This window comes from Urocampus carinirostris, chromosome 6 (genome assembly GCF_059441175.1).
Source record: "Urocampus carinirostris isolate Australia breed hairy pipefish chromosome 6, RoL_Ucar_1.0, whole genome shotgun sequence".
In the NCBI taxonomy this organism is placed as follows: Eukaryota; Metazoa; Chordata; class Actinopteri; order Syngnathiformes; family Syngnathidae; genus Urocampus; species Urocampus carinirostris.
In genome coordinates this window covers 26,481,858-26,498,809 of record NC_142354.1, presented here as the reverse complement: position 1 = coordinate 26,498,809, position 16,952 = coordinate 26,481,858, and the positions used below count along the sequence as shown (strand labels likewise).

The window sequence follows — 16,952 nt, the reverse complement described above, 5'->3', positions numbered from 1 at the left end:
CCGACAACCTCGCTTCCTCCTCCGGTCACAGCGCCTCCTCTTGCCACTTTTCTTCGCTGCTTTGTAGGCCGCTGGGTCTTGTTGACGTAGCACTCCGAGGCTAAGTAAACACTCCAGAGTGATCGTAGCAACGAGCGCTGGATTTCTGGCTGTTCGCATATCCAGCAAAAAACTGCGATCATATATTAATCTGCAGTTAGAGTTGTCTTTGTTCGCCCTCAAAAACTAAGTCGAAGACTGGGGTTTTTGACCAAAATGTAAGAAACTGTTGGGAGCAGATGCAGCCGCAGCCGTACAGGGCGCCGCCATTTTGTAATGTTGAGGTTTTTGAATTTTTCCTTGCCCTCATGTAGGTTTTATATCAGGGGATGGTGTAGTAATACAATGGTCTGCATTTCTATAGCACTTTTCAAGCGCTATGAAGACCTCCCAAAGCGCTTTACAATGTGCTTCATACTTACCTATTCACACACACACTCAAACAACCATAGGGAGTCAGCCATGCAAGGCGCCTACCTGCTTATTGGAGGCATTAGGGATTCAGTGTCTTGCGCCCAAGGACACCTCGACATATAACACGGAGGAGCCAGGAATCGAACCTGCAACCTCTTGATCCCAAGACGAGCGCTCTACCTCCTGAGCTAATGCTAAATTGTCTTTATTTGTAAACAAATAAACATGATTTGACTTTACTTGATATCGATGACAATAAAAGCAAATAAATTCCATCCTACTTGCAGATAGTGTTGGACACAACACCTATGCACACCAATGTGTGTGTGTGTGTGTGTGTGTGTGTGTGTGTGTGTGTGTGTGTGTGTGTGTGTGTGTGTGTGTGTGTGTGTGTGTGTGTGTGTGTGTGTGTGTGTGTGTGTGTGTGTGTGTGTGTGTGTGTGTGTGTGTGTGATTTCGATTGATGAAACTGTTTGATTCACTTCTGGATATTGTCAATTGTTACACGCTTCCCTTTTCAGTCATGGGCTGAATGGGTAGAACTATTTGGAATAATCTGTGCAGCCCTTTGAGATTCTTTGTGATTAAGGGCTATACAAATAAAAATGACTTGAAAAAAAATGACCTGACTCGTTAGCGATGCTACAGTGTCGAAAAGGATTATGGGGTTATTCTTTTGTGCCGCAATCACCTTGGAAAAATAGACTGATTTTGCAGAGGCAAGGGCTGCTTTATACTTAAACAAGTTGTCACACCAGGAAAACGGAAAACCTCAAGCTTGGTAGCGCGCCATTTTATTTCAGATTTCCTGCAGTCTTGTTTAAGCGATCTAGTTTCATCAGTGAACCAAGGCGTGCGTCTTTTAGGTCGTGATTTCAGCCTAAGGGGCGCTACTGAATCCAGGACACTAGCCAGGGTACCATTAAACTCATTCGTGAGTGAGTCAATAGAGCCTTTATATAAAGGAAACAACGCAACTACTCCTGAAAGAAGATCAGAGAGCTCAGAAACTATGCCAGTGCAAATACAGCGTCCGCTAAATCCTTTAGTTACTTTAATACAACATATAGCCAGCACCTCAAATGTAACTAAATAATGATCAGAAATAACTGTAGTACACAGTAACACCTTCACATTTGAGGTTGAAACTCTTCGAGTCAAAACCAAGTCTAGTGTGTTTCCATCTTTATGAGTCGGCGAATTAATTAGTTGACTAAAACCAAATGTGTCAATTAGAGACCGAAATGCAACAGAAAATGAACTGAGTGGGGAGTTCATATTAATGTTAAAGTTCCCCATAAATATTATTTTGTCTGCATAGGTTACTAGATCAGACAACAGTTCAGAGAATTCATCTAAGAAAATTGAGTATGGTCCTGGTGCGCGATAAATAGTTACCACATAAATTGACATTAAAGAGGACCGCATGACAAGAGCCTCAAACGCCTTATAATTATTAGAGGCACAGGGAGTAAGTTTAAGTATTTTTTCAGAAATTAGCGGAACACCGCCACCCTTCTTCAAAAAGAGTGCTACATGACAGCTCACATAGTCTTGAGGAGAAGCCTCATTTAACGGTAAAAACTCATCTGGTCTTAACCAAGTTTCACACAGACCTTTGTTTGTGATCACGAATAATATTATGTAAAGTAAGCTACTTTTAGTTATTGTGTATTTCTCAGACTACTATGTTACAAATTGACTTACGATGAAATTAACTTGTTTAACCTGTTTTTCTATTTTACTACACAAGTAATCATTCACACACACACACACATATATAGCCTCACTCAAAGATCAACGCATTTCAGTATTTTTCCATTGTATGTAATGCGCATGCGTGACTCTTCAATAAATGCGCTACTGAACCGGAAGTACATCAGAAAGATCCGGACAGCAAAACGTGCCACATTGCATTTAGCTGACGAATCTTTTTCCTACTGCAGTAGCAAAACTTTAATTCTTGCCTTTGCCTGAATTCCTTGGTCAGCCGTGGGGCCGGGTTTGTCTCTTTTAAACCCGAAATTTTATCAACAAGTAGAGCTTTAGGAGCAAGCGATTTAATATTTAAAAGACCAAATTTTAGCTTTGCTGAATCTTTGAACTTAGCTGAAGTCCTTGAAGAAATCGTCACAAGATGTCGCCGTTAAGGGTGTATTGAGTCTCAGGCGTCGGTTGACAGGCAAGATCGATGAAGAAATATTGGTGGAATTAGGCACAATTCCATCATCTTCGTGTCCTTCTCTGCCATTTCGCCGATGTAGCTCCCTTTACTTAGCACCGTGGCCCGAGCGACAGCCCCGCTTTTCTTTGCGATCCCTACGCCGTCTCCACCACTTCGTAAGTGGGTAGGCCACCCACGGAGATCCCGCAAGCCTTTGTATTTCTTGCCGGATATCAAAGGTGGTATAAAAAGTGACCAAAAAGTCGAAATTTAGACGCCAACCCAGACGTATAAGTTCCTCCCGATTATAGGTATTATTGGCCACGCACGTGTCCAGAAAAGAAAGCAAAAAAGACAAGAGAACGGTAATACATGTAAAATTAGTTGAAGAGCTGTGAGCCACTGTGTCCATGTGCGCCGCCATCATCATCAAAGATGACAAAAGTAAATAGAATTCCCAAAACATTTGCAAAAGCATACCTCTTTATTATTATGATTTTTATTATTGACAGTGCGACAACACGGTTTATATTTATTTACAGCTTACTGACTCTTTAGGACCATACAAATGGACAAGTCCAGGAACTAAGCAGGCCCGACTTTGGAGACCTCAGTCACTGAAGTTGTTGATGTTGACGATTCTTCATCACTACCTCCCATTCCTAGCATTTGCATCATGCATGACCGGAACTGTTATAGAAAAAAAGAAAGATTTTGAGTCAAATGATCTGTAAGATATTGTCAGTTTCATCCCCATGTGGTTTGACTGTTAGTTTTTACAAGCAGAGGTACTTCTGTGTATGTGCATTTACTTAGAAACCTAGATACAGTATTTAAATACATGCCAACATTTTGACATTAAAAGGGGGTTAATGTTAACGCACGCTCTATTTTTATGCATGAAACACAATAAGTCTTCAGAATATGAAAAAAACAAAAAAAACTTGTGCTTGCTTAAAAGCAGAAGTGGCGAACTTTTACCAAAACGGAAATCAAATCTGATTCAATCATGGGAGAGGTTTATTCATGCACAAAGACTTAGTCTCGCTTCAAGCTAAAGTAAAAGATAAAGATTTTTTGTTGTTGTTTAAATCTAAAGAAAATCGGTAGATTTTTTTTTTAAATCAGTAAGCGCTTTTAAGAGGAGAAAAGTGATAGTATAACTTATAACAGTAGTGTTAAAAAGTATGTGTAAGAACACAAATTTTGTATTGCAACTTTTTAAAGGGACACTGTGTATTACTTGATCACTAAATGTTGCTGTGTTGTGTAGTACAACTGAAAATGAGGGCGATGAAACACAATGAAGAATACAAACAACAGACACTGAAATTGGCCAAACGGCACAATTTTTTTAATATATTATAATCTATTTGGCTAAAGAGTTCTCGTTCTGTTGGGAGATCATTTTGTAAATTTATTGTGATTGTTTTTGTTATTTTAAGACGTATTGAATAATTCAATAATTATTATCATAAAAAATGTGAACATATGTTTATTAAGAATGACGTTAAGTGCATGAAGAAAATAATTTAGTGTTTTGAGGTGCGTTTAAAGAAAATTCTAATTGGGAAAAATAAAACTATAAAACATTTTTCAATTTTTATGATTATTTTTAGCTTAATCAACCAGACTTATCTTTTAATACATTTCTTTTTATTTTGCAGTGAAAAACCACTGCTTTATTCCATTCTCTACATAGTGAATGCATAGACTTAGAAGGAAAGTGTGTATCCTTTGACTATTAGACGTCTTTATATTCTGTAGTTAATGCAACCAGAAACTAGTGCTACAAAGCACAAGGAAGAATACAAACTACGGAGACTCAAAGTGACCGAACTGCATCATTTTTCTTCTAATTTTTTTAGGAAAGCCTTCTGTGAGTTTTTGGTATCTGGTACCAAGAGCAGCAAAATTGCAGACAATTATTTCAGCTCCCATTAGATAAGCCACACGTTATATAAAATAAACACAAATTTCTTGACCTACGAGTATTAAGAGGGACAATGAGTTTTGTTTGCCCACTAAATGTCGCTGTATATTTGAGTGCAACTGAAGACAAGCACTAAAAAGCACCAGGATGTTTTAATGAATGAAAGTGTTGTTTTTCACCATTAGGGGGTGGTAAATAATACATACTGTATCTTTTAAAACGGTGTTCGTTATTATCGATTCCAGTGAATAGTTCAGTAAATACTTTCTGAACGAAATTTTTTTTTCCAAAGGGGCAGTTTTTTTGAGAGAGCAGGGTGGCAAAGAGAGATCGCACCTCCTTTTGTGTTTTGGTGCACATCACTGCTGTTTAACTCAAGATTGAAGATTGTTGTGTCATGATTACTGATGTGACTCAGTTGTGCCCGCTCATTTGGCGCCAACTGCCGCGGGCTCTGATTGGCTCCCGATCAGTATTTGTACCCAGTCCTGTCTGTTCCCTTTCGTCAGTCCGTCTGCAAACCTGTTAACACTAGGCAAGCCTTTTTCGACTCTGACTCCTACCTCTCCCGTTTTTTGCTCCTGTCTGTTCCCCTGCTTCGACCCGTTTTTGATCCTGACCACGTCTACTCTCTGGTCCCGGCTTTCGACCTCTTTTTGTCCCCGACCACGTCTTCTCTCCTATTCTGGCTTACGACTCGCTTCCGACCCCGACCACGTTTTTGCTCTCCTGTCCCGGCTACTGAGCCGTTTTTTCCGTCCCTGGCTCCGCCATCGCTCGCCACGGAAGATCCACCGCGTTCGGAGCACAATCCGAGTATCAGAGCGACAGTCTTCCCGCGTCCAGCAATCACCGGATCGTGGGCGCAACCTTTTCTCTTTCTTCCAATAAAACTTGTAAGAAACGCAACGCATGTCAAGGCCAGAACGGGTCCTGTCTCCGTTCTGGTCTTGACATGTTTTTCTTGTCATTAACATAAAAATGCCAATGAAATTGTATTTGCAACCTACATGACTTGTACAAAGTTGATAAAAGAAGTTTAAAAATGAAATTGCAAAAACTCGAACCCACCTGTTTGTTGAAGACAACATAGATGATTGGATTGTAGACTGCAGAACTCTTGGAAAAGCAAGAAGGAATTGTGGCCATCCTCAGGTCAAAGGTTTGCCCACGATTAAAGACAATCCAAAGAGCAAAGGACGCGTATGGTAGCCAGCAAACCAGGAAGCCCATCACCATGATGACCACCATCCTGGTCACTTCCTTCTCCGCCTTCTGGGTGGAGGCCGACTCTGCCTGGGCTTTTGCTGCCTGTTGATATCATTGTAGCAACCCGTGGGTCAATCAAGTCAGGTCATATGCTTTGTAATGCCCCTAATCACAAAAACTATCAAAGGGCCGAACAGGCCATAACTAAAACATCCCCTGATCTGGGACATGCATAGAGGCAAGGAAAAAGTCAAAAACCCAGCATGAGTAAAATCAGTAACCTTAAGAGGTAATACCTCTTTCAGGATGACTTGGTTGCAAATGATGTTGCTTGGGCACCAATATACCAAACATAGTAAAGATCAACAATAAACATAGGTAATATATATAATATAATCAAAACCTGTTTCTCCCATTAGCATTATTGCAGTTCAAATGTTTTTTTTTCTTTATTTCCTGATTTCAGCCCTCATTCATAAAGGTTCGGACACCCATACACTGTATAGAATTTTTTTTTTGACGACTCTAGCCGACAATGGCAATGGATGTGATAATATGGGATTGATCTTACCATTTTCATCGTAATGAGCAGTTGACCGTAACAGAAGACAATGGTGGTGAGAGGAACAGCAAAGCAGAAGCCAAAGAGGAACATCACGTAACTTTCATTGTTGTATTTATTATTTGTGGTGTACCAATCAGGTCCGCAGGAGCACTGCAGACCTTCTGGGATATATCTGTGAAATAAAATAGGTAAATAATCATTATTATTTTATTATTACTATATAATGATATGATTTTAAGTATGCATTTTATACAAACACACATACAAAACACAACTACACTTGTGAAATTCATTGCAAACAATTTTTCTTCCTATTGTAATATACTTTAAACTTATTTCTCTGGTAAAGTTAGAAAATAATTACCAGATAACCCAATGACTAATAATAATACAAATAATAATACAAATATTAATTAAAAAAAATATATATATAATAATAATAATAATAATATTAACGACAGTAATACATTTTATTAAAAAGTGACATGTGAGGGGGGTTACCATGTGAACCAGTTTATGACAGATAGGAAAGTCAGCAAACGTGGGTTTTGTTAATGCTAAATCTATTGTATACTTGGTCATCCTTTTTATTTTATTTTTTTCATTTTATTTTATATTATACTTTTATTATTTTATTATCATTTATTTTTATTTTTAGTGATTGCTAATGCAACATCCGTTGCAGCCTGTTCACCCTGGGAGGGGGATTACCTCATGTGCGTCCCTTCTTAAGGATACCGCATGCTGAAATTTTTGAGTTTTTCCTCGCCCTCGTGTATGTTTTTGATCAGGGGATGGTGTAATAATGGTCTGTAGTCTGCATTCGTCATTGGTTTGTGCAGCCTTTTGAGACATAGTTTGATTGAGGGCTATACAAATAAACACGACTTGACTTGACTACAGCTATATTTTATAAACTTACTTCCCTGGTAAAATACATTAGATAATACAGAAACTCAAGGTGACCAAACTGTGCCATTTTTCTTCTCATTTTTTGCCCCAGACTTTTGCAAGGTTTTTGTTTTTGGGGTATATGTAGCAGCAAGATGACGGACAAATATTGCAGCTCCGTCTAGGTGAAGCTCGTGTAATGTAAAACAAATTCAAATTTCTCAACCTTCAAGTATTGAAAAAATGCACATGTACATAATAATAATGTATTTTGCTTATTATGTAAAATCAATCTTTTTTTTTTTTTAAATTAAGTTTTAAGAGGTGCTAAATAATGCCAAATAGCACTGTTCCTATAAAAAAAGTAAAATTACTGTGCAGGTGGTGGTCGCACATTTTCTTATTTTGAGAATTACATTTTCATGAAGATAAATAATACTTAAAATAAGCAATGTAAGAGACTCTTTTTCTTTGTTTTTGATCATATTTTAATTATATTTTGAGAAATTTAAAAGTAAAAAAAGAAAATCTGCCCATGGGGTTAAAGATGTCTTTTTGGCATTGTGTCAAGTACTGCTGAAACTGACCTACTCCATCCGAAAAGCGGCGGGGCCGAGGCAACGGTTGCAAACACCCAGGTGAATACGCAGCAAGCTATAGCGTGGTCGGGTTTGAAAACAAAGTTTCCCAGAGGCTTGCAAATGACCAGCCATCGTTCAAAGGCAATCACAGCAAGAGACCACAGGCTTACCATACCTTATAGGACCACAAAAAAGACACTTAAAGCATTTATGGTCACGACATTATACTTCAAATTTCATGTTTTGGCTCACCTCCAAGGGTCACCATAAACCCTTCAATCTTGCACATGAGAGGTCCCATAATAAAGTATCTAGAGGAAAAGCTCACAAACGCTGTGGAGGAGCCCACAAACGATACGAGTAGGTTGGAGACCGCCAGGTTGACCAGGATGTAATTCAGGTGAGACCTCAGCTTCTTGTATTGGATGGTGCACGCGATGGTGAGGACGTTGATGAAAGTTCCCGCCACGAACAAGAAGAACATAAACACAGCCATGGTGTAGAAGGTGGCTGTGCCCCCCAGGTGATCCTGGGGAACCAGGAAGGGACTTAGCGACGTGATGTTGTTGGTGTCCAAGGGGACGGGTATCCAGAAGTCTTCTGGTAACTCGTTGTTTCGTTGTCCCCTCATTGTACTTTGTGTATAATTTCTGAAAGCTTCCTTAGGTGCTTCAACTGAATCACAGGATGAAATATGTATCAAAATGAACAATAAGTGTAAACAATATCAGAGGTACACCACCATCCCTAATGTGTTCCTCAAACTCTCATGGATGACTTTATATACAAAGGGATAATTGCCTTGTTAAATTGACTAACTGATTTAAGTTGATCCAAATTGGCGTAATTCATTTAGGATTTCCTGTTTCACTTGACATGCCAACCAGGTCAAATGGCTAGGGGGGACATTTTTTTCTCTTGGCTGCAATATGAGGTGTGTGTTTCCTGATTGGATGCCGACGTAACTACGCGAAAAATACTTGTCAATGGATGACAGTGTCAAGTCAAGTCATGTTTATTTGTATAGCCCTTAATCACAAGGAAGAAGCATATTACCAAGAGTGAATTTTGAACTTGCACAGTAACAACATGAAGGGAAGGTTTGAAAACCAAATGACCTATAAAAGGTTAACCCCACGTTCTTAAGGAAGCTGAGAGAAGGTCTTTAACTGCTAATCTGGTATGTAACTGCGTCAAATCTTTTAATCTGACTTGCTGACGCCCCATGTAATCCACTCTGCGGGTTTAAATCCAGATTTGCGTTGTCTCTTTGGCATTTTTGCATGGAGTTTTCCTCCTTGCTGGGTTGAAGGAGTGTTATAGAATGTGAGAAAGCTCACAGAAGGCAAACAGACACGTTTAATAAAATAATAAAGATCCTTTCTCCTAATCCAATATGAATATACTATTGGAGAATGTGATGCTTGGTAAAAACATAAAACAAATACAAACCAATCCAGGGCCACTTTCAATTATTTTCAATTATATTTGTCAAACACGCGAAACTCTTTAAGCCAATTGTCTTTGTTAAAATGTTTTATTCATAAATAAAGTTAAAAAAATAAAACAGTGTGGATAGGTTAAAGGCAATAAGAGACCTTGTAACCCACCAAAAATGAAGAGATTTAACAAGCAAAGTGGATATTTTTAAAGAAATATATTTGTGATTTGAAACCTTAAACAGAGCATCAAAAGTGGAGGAAAATATTTTTGTATGTCAACTACTGCAGTTGGATGAAGATAAATGCGATAAATGAAATAACCAGGGAAGTAAAATCTAAATTTTGTTTATACTGAAAGGCCTTGCATGATCAGGATTCAAAATGGGGCCGGGGAGGCAATCATATTTCTTTGGCTGGCCCTCGTATCCCTCAAATCACTGTGATGTAAAGAAAAACTAAAAGTAAGTTTTGAAACCTCTTCATTACGGGGTATAAAACAGATACATATTTGGCATGAGCAAATTGTATTTAAATGCCAAAAGCCTCTCTAAAATGGATAGGTAACCATAAGTGTGTAGAAAATGCGTATTCATATATTATTAATCGGCTTAATTTGAAACAATGCTGCTGCTAATTGTCATTGCACTATTTTCATTGCATTATTGTTTTGATGCCTTACAATTTTAGGCCCGTCTTCAAGAACTACTTTTTAAATATTTTGCTGAGTCATCCTGACTTTATTTTTGTTTCGTCTTTTATCCTTTCAGTCTTTAAATTGTGTTTATACTGTTGTTCCATGTCTGATCTTGTTGTAAACAATGTTCACTATATTCTCATCAATGACAATAAAGACAATTGTAATATCAAGTGTCGGAATATCTGCGCTCTACCTGCTCGATCATTTTTGTGACTCTCAACTGGTTAAAAGGACAATTATTTTAAATATTTTCCTCCTTTTTAATAATCTTTCATTTGCTGCCGTAACCAGTGAAATCAGGATGCCCTCCATTTATTGTCCGGCTTGTCTGGCTTGAATGTTCTTACCAGTCTTGTAATGCTTTGTAGCTTATGCATGGTGAGCTCTTTAAGTTGATTTCACAGTTGCTCCTTAATGCTCTTATAGTATATAAACCATTACAGGCAGCACTAAGCAGAGCACAAGATCAAGGTGTTCCTCTGAGCCTTACTGACCTCAGTGTTTAACCCGCTTTCAGACATACGCAAGTAACCACATGCTTGAATGCACACCTGAATCCTTCTAATGGATGTAGGGCTTGATCTTGCTTTGAGTTCTAGATTTTTATTTAAAACATGTTTTTCCCGTTGTTGAACTAAGTACTATGTGCTAACAATTGGTTCTGATATAAGTGGGAGAAGACGGCCATGAGATTCAGCTGTGGTCTTCGAACTGTGCTGTGGTTATTGGCATCGGCTTATGATTTGATTTTTGCAACCCGGAGATGCAACAAGAGCTTGCTCTGTCCACTTCACGCATCTGCCCGGTATTGCAGTACTTCCGGGAGCGGTGCATTCGCAATGATCGCAGCAAGGCTTTGGGGCTAGGACCTTAGCTCGGCCTTTTGGCTGAGAGTAAGTGTCCCGGGCACCTTGGCTTTGTAGCGTACAATGAACTGACCGATAACGGATAATGGCTAAGTAATAAAGAGAATAGAACAATACCCCTTAAAAATCCCCCCCCCCCTTCCAGTCTTTTGCTCCAGGGCCATCACCACCCTAAACAAGGGTGCAAAACTGGGAAAATATATCTTGCGATAATAATTGGGATTTTTTTATTGCTGCAAATGTTATTGCACTACTTTTCATTGTATTACTGTTTTGATGAACTATTTTTTATTGCACTATTATTATAACTTGGGATAGTCTTTAAGTATCCTGTTGTAAATGTTTTGCCTATTTATTCTGACTGTCTTTTATCTAATTTTTCTCTTTAAAGTCTTTATTGCATGTTTACCCTGGAGTTGGTTGGTTGGTTGGTTGGATACTTTACCCACACGGGGCATAGGGGCACCGTTTCCTATGGTGTATCCTGGGTAAATACAGCCTGGTGGCACCCACCCGTCTCCAGGCCAACATGTTTCCACCCGGTCTCGAACCGAGGACATTTTGCGTGTTAGGCGCACTGTATGTTTAATCTCATTGCATATAATCTTTAACCACGTTGCTATCAAGTCAAGTCATGTTTATTTGTTTAGCCCTTAATCACAAGGAGTCTCAAAGGGCTGTACAGACCACAGATTATGCAAACTACAGACTATTATTATGCCATCCCCTGATCCAAAACCTACATGAGGGCAAGGAAAACTCAGAAACGTCAGCATGAAGAAAATGGAGAAACCTTGAAAAGGGACTGCACTTGAGGAAAGTCTGTCCTTCCAAACACACATTTGGAATATTTCTAGAACAGTTTTTTTCCATCTTCGCAACATTGCTAAAATTCGCCCTATGCTGTCCCAGTCTGATGCAGATATTATAATTCATGCATTTGTTACCTGCCGTCTCGATTACTGTAATTTACTACCCTTCTGTCTCCCGGAGTCCAAAATCAAGAGCCTGCAGCTGCTACAAAATGCTGCAGCAAAATTTTTAACTAAGACAAAAAAGTTTGATCACATAACCCCGATTTTAGCTAACCTGCATTGGCTCCCTGTAAGCTTAAGGTGTGATTTTAAGGTTCTGTTGGTATTATACAAAATAATGCAGGGACTTGCTCCTTCACATCTTTCAGATTTAATTTCCCCCTATGTTCCGGTCCGGAGCCTTCGCTGTGATAATATTGGTCTACAAGTGATCCCAAGAGCCAAGAAGAGATCCCCAGATTCAGTCTGCAACTTTAGTGAAACTTTTTAAATCCAGGCTTAAAACACACTTTTATTCTATAGCTTATGAACAACCTATATTTTTTGTTGACAATATCTGTGTACCGTATTGTTTGTTATTGCAACATCCACTGCGCCCTGGTCATCCTGGAAGAGGGATGACAATCAAGAAAATTCTATTCTATTCCAAATCATTAACACTATCAATTATATTTTCTTCAAGTGTAAACAATGATGTCCAATGTTTACAGTGTTAGGGCTGTCATTACTTCGTTATCACATAGCAAAGGTTGAAGGCAGCATGTTTAACTCTGTAACTACCAAGCATTTTCTGAAAATATACTCAAATACTACTACTTACTTCAATGTTGTTGATTTGATAAGACTTGACAGCCGTACAGTTGCAGGCCGGAAATGTATTTTCCTTCCCTTTTTGGGGTAGATTTTTGTTTAGTGGTTTTGATTTTGAATGTGTCTTGCCTTTAAGAAAAAATAATAATTAGGCAGTTAAGGGCTTCTGTTTCATTCTCCTCTTTTGGGGTATATGTTCATGTATTATACAATTGAATTGTACAGTTGTTTTGAGAAATATTTTGTTGCTTCCTCTTGATAATTAGTGGTTGATGTTGTTGCTGTGGCCAGATATATAGCCACAAAAGAACAAACAAACAAACTTACTTTTATTTTATGATTTGATTCAACACACATTTTTTATTATTTTTATCCTAAACCTTATATATTTGTATATGTTTACTTTTTTGCATATTTGTCATCTGTATTTTGTGTCCTGTTTATTGCGTGTTCGCACGCAGGGTGAGAGGATGAAATGTTATCTATGCAAACAACATATTAGACTGACAAAGTTGACAATGACAATAACACATATGATGGCAAAATTTTAAAAAAGTTCTAAGCTCGCAACTATCCTGGTTAAATTGTGATTCAAACTATGACAAAAGTGTACATAACGTAACACGTTTCATTATTTAGCCAATTTTCACAAACTGACATTACGTAAATTTGCCGCATGAGGAGAAACTTGTTTCTACTGGTGACACAAAGTACAGGTAATGATTAAGAATGTGTGCTATTAATAGTGTTGTTGGTTGGTTGGTTTACTGGTTGGCTTAACCACTAATGGTGGTAGGGGCACTACTTCCTGTGGTGTGTCTTGGACAAGTACAGCCTGGTGGCACCCATTCCTCTCGACAGGCCAACAAATGTCTCCAGCCAGTTTTGAACCGGGGCCCTGTGCTAAACACTCCAATACAGAAACTTGGATTAAACATTCATTTTCTGCTTCAGAGTGTGTAGATAAAATAAATGATAAAGGATTCAAAGTAAAAAAAATGTTCAAGTTTATCTTTTTTAAATGCATCGTTGTTCTTAAAATGTTTGAAAAACTCAAGTTATTTCTACTATGTAGAATAAATACCACTCATCACTCTCCTCACACCACCAAAACCTTGCTTCCTTCATTTACTCCGTGCAATATCTCGCACTCCATTCCACCAACTGCAGCCACATCACAACCCAAGTACCTAAAGTTGTCACGGTCGCCTTGGTGACCAGTCTGCCCCGCCCCCTGGGCAACAGCTGAAAGCAGTTCCACTAATGGTGGGTCTGTATTTAAGGCTGCATGGTGGGCTCTGCGGTTGCGGGTTCATTACTACTCATTCTTCACAATTCCGGTCTGTTATGCCTTGTCCTGTTTAGTCTGTTATGCCTTGTCCTGTTTAGTCTGTTATGCCTTGTCCTGTTTTAGTCTGTTATGCCTTGTCCTGTTGAGTTCGTGCCGGAGGAACTCTGTGTTGTTCTGTTTTGCCCCGGAGTATTGGGCGACTTTTATTTTGTAAAATAAAACTTATGGATCGTCAACGCATTTGAGTTCTCCCTTCATGCCTCCTGCCTCTGTTCTGGTCCGGTCACCCCTTCCACGCCGCCACGTCTCGTGACAAAAGTTCATATTACAAACACTGCAAAATTCACATTTTTCAAGTTTTTGGGATCGCAAAAGAATTGTTGATTTTGTATATTAGGAAAAAAACTTAAAAAGTAGCTGATAAAATATCTTATTCCTCATTGTGAAGGGAAAAAATTATAAGGTGGGGCACTGTGTCATGGGGATCTACCGTACCACATCAAGTGTCCAGTTTTAAGAGTTTTCCTCCCTGAAAACAGTCCAGCCTTGTCAAGTCAAGTCATGTTTTTTTGTGACGCCCTTAATCACAATGAGTCTCAAAGAGCTGCACACACCATAGATTATTGCAAACTACAGACTATTATCACACCATCCCCTGATCTAAAACCTACATCGGGGCAAGGAAAAACTCAAAAACCTCAACATGAGGAAAATGACGAAACCTTGAAAGGGATTGCACATGAGGTAATCCCCCTTCCAGGATGACCAGGCTGCAATGGATATTGCAATAACAAATAATAAACAGATATTGTCAACATAAACTATAGGTTATTCATATGCTATAGAATAGAAGTGTGTTTAAGCTTAGATTTAAACATTTCCACTGAGGTTGCAGATCGAATCTCAGGGTGAAGAGCATTCCACAGCACCAGGGCCCGAATGGAGAACGCTCTCGAACCTGCGGATCTCTTCTTGGCTCTGTAAAGTCAAATTTACTTGTGTCTGGATGGGTGTATAAACAGGGTGGCCACAAAGTCACGCACCAATCTTCCTCGAGTTGAACCTGTATAGTTAAAGATCACAGAGGAATAAAACAAATCATAATATTTGATACAACATACATTTAATTTGACTTCTATAGTAGCCTACAGTGCAATCTTTAAACCGTTGTGGTAATAAAGCCCTATTATTGTCAGCCCGCTTTAAACAACAGACTCATGTGGAGCATTTTAGATGAAAGTGTTTCTCTTACTTCATTAGCTGCTGCTAGTAAGTAATAATAAACTATTATTGGTTGTATCCCAAAGTATAATAATACTCACCCAAACCTAAATTAACAGTAGGTCATTTATTTTCAAATCACAAGTGGTGCATGCAAATTCTATAAATAACACATATTTAGCACCTAGAAGAAAATATTCCCCTTAAATGAGATTACTTTGGAATTGAATGAATGAATGAATGAATGAATGAATGAATGAATGAATGAATGAATGAATGAATGAATGAATGAACGAATGGAGTGGAAATTAACAGGACATCTGTCCCAAATACTCGATTACTGTACAATCACACGGCACATAAGAACAAGAAGTAACGGAGAAAGACTGACACCTACTGGACATAAAATATATTGCAAGTCATGCAGAATTGTTTAGCCTCGGTGTTTGTTTATTTGATGTGTTTTGTCAATTGATCAGTCATCAGAATATATGATCGGCTTGGTCTGTCCTATATATTTAATTTACAATATCTGTTCTGATGTGCTCCATTACAAATAGTGTCACCTAGAAAGGGTTGGGTAGGGTTACTTTAACTTGATTACTTTCTATTACTTTTGGATTACTCCAATACCAAATATGCTAATATAAGACAAAAGAAACTACATATGAATAAAATCATGACTCACAACACGTGGTATGCTTTCTCTCCTGGCTTTGATCTCTTTGATCTCCGGCAAAACTTACATAAAATGCGACACAAACAAAATGAAAATAAATCCAAACAGCTTGCCAACATGATTGGCTGGCAACCAGTTCAGGGTGTCCCCTACCCACTGCCCGATGATTGCTGGGATGGGCTCCAGCACCCCTGCGACCCTACTGAGGATATGCAGTGCAGCTAATGAGATGAGATGAGCTTGCCAACACCATTTTTGCCGTTCCATGGATTCCGTTACTCCCCAAGCCTGCACAAAATTTTGTAATTTTATCCATACTTAGTTTATTTTGTCTTTTATTAGTATATTTGGTATTGGAGTAATCCAAAAGTAATTGAAAGTAATCAAGTTAAAGTAACCCTACCCAACCCTGCACGTGTAAGCACTTAGCACGGTGAAATTGAAAAGAGATTTTTACAGAAGATAGTAAATAACCCAAAAAACAATTTATCATTGTGTAATCAAGGTTCAAATAAAAAATCGAAAAGCTGTAAAAATAATTAAATGTGTCTTCAATAATAACAAAATAAGAACTGCATTCTGTATGCTCAGTAATGTTCTTAGAGCGGAATACATCATGGTGTTAATACTATTAATAGGATATGATTATATCTATCTATCTACCCAGGTCATATCCCTCGAGAGAGGTGACCGACAACAAGACAAACACATACAAGTAAAAAAAATAAATAAATAAAAGGAAAAAGTAGCAACAAAAAAATCAAACACAATTTTTGGGGGGACCATGGCTATGATTGGCAAATATAAATACTTATTAACGCTTTTAATTAAACATTGCATCGCTACAAACAAAATTGGCATGAAACAGACAAACAACAATATAATATTAACAATTTTCAAGGGGATAGAAAGTGCTGCAGGAATACAGAGGAAATAAACTGAAAATAAATCATTAAAATAAAGTAGAACAAAAAATAATAATTATGACAAACTTAACTCAACACAAGGGAGATATTCTTCAGAATACAATATATCATCACTTGCGCATTGAGAATGTTTATCATATTTAAACATTTAACAAACAAAAAAAAATGTGTTGACAACATTTTGTAAAGTGGGTTTACATTTTCGATGTTTTTGTGGATACCTTCTATACATAAAATGACATTTATTTCTCTTTCATCATTATTGTTTTGTATGATAATTCCAAATTTTATATGATCACTGGGTTAGTAATTAGTAGGAAAAGTAAGAGATAACAGGAGTGATCCAGAGCTGAATATCTTGCCAGAACTTTTATATAATTGGACATGGTTGATAATGATTTTTTTTGCT

General features: G+C 38.1%; 2 protein-coding genes and 1 pseudogene across 2 annotated transcripts; 1 reads left to right on the top strand and 2 right to left on the bottom strand.

The window, feature by feature from the left end:
• Positions 1 to 1,140: 1,140 nt before the first annotated feature.
• LOC148364409 (uncharacterized) lies at positions 1,141 to 3,041 on the bottom strand. Its single transcript, XM_088337350.1, has 2 exons — positions 2,990 to 3,041; positions 1,141 to 1,985 (listed from the first exon to the last, which is right to left on the bottom strand). Exons 1-2 carry the CDS (start codon positions 3,039 to 3,041, stop codon positions 1,141 to 1,143), a joined length of 897 nt encoding a protein of 298 aa, XP_088193476.1.
• A 41-nt stretch (positions 3,042 to 3,082) lies between these two features.
• opn1sw2 (opsin 1 (cone pigments), short-wave-sensitive 2) lies at positions 3,083 to 8,554 on the bottom strand. Its single transcript, XM_088338502.1, has 5 exons — positions 8,049 to 8,554; positions 7,803 to 7,971; positions 6,331 to 6,496; positions 5,622 to 5,861; positions 3,083 to 3,307 (listed from the first exon to the last, which is right to left on the bottom strand). The coding sequence occupies exons 1-5, from the start codon at positions 8,425 to 8,427 to the stop codon at positions 3,203 to 3,205; spliced, it is 1,059 nt and encodes a 352-aa protein (XP_088194628.1). The 5' UTR covers positions 8,428 to 8,554; the 3' UTR covers positions 3,083 to 3,202.
• Positions 8,555 to 10,676: 2,122 nt separating this feature from the next.
• LOC148364407 (U2 spliceosomal RNA) lies at positions 10,677 to 10,767 on the top strand (annotated as a pseudogene).
• The last annotated feature ends 6,185 nt before the right edge of the window (positions 10,768 to 16,952 follow it).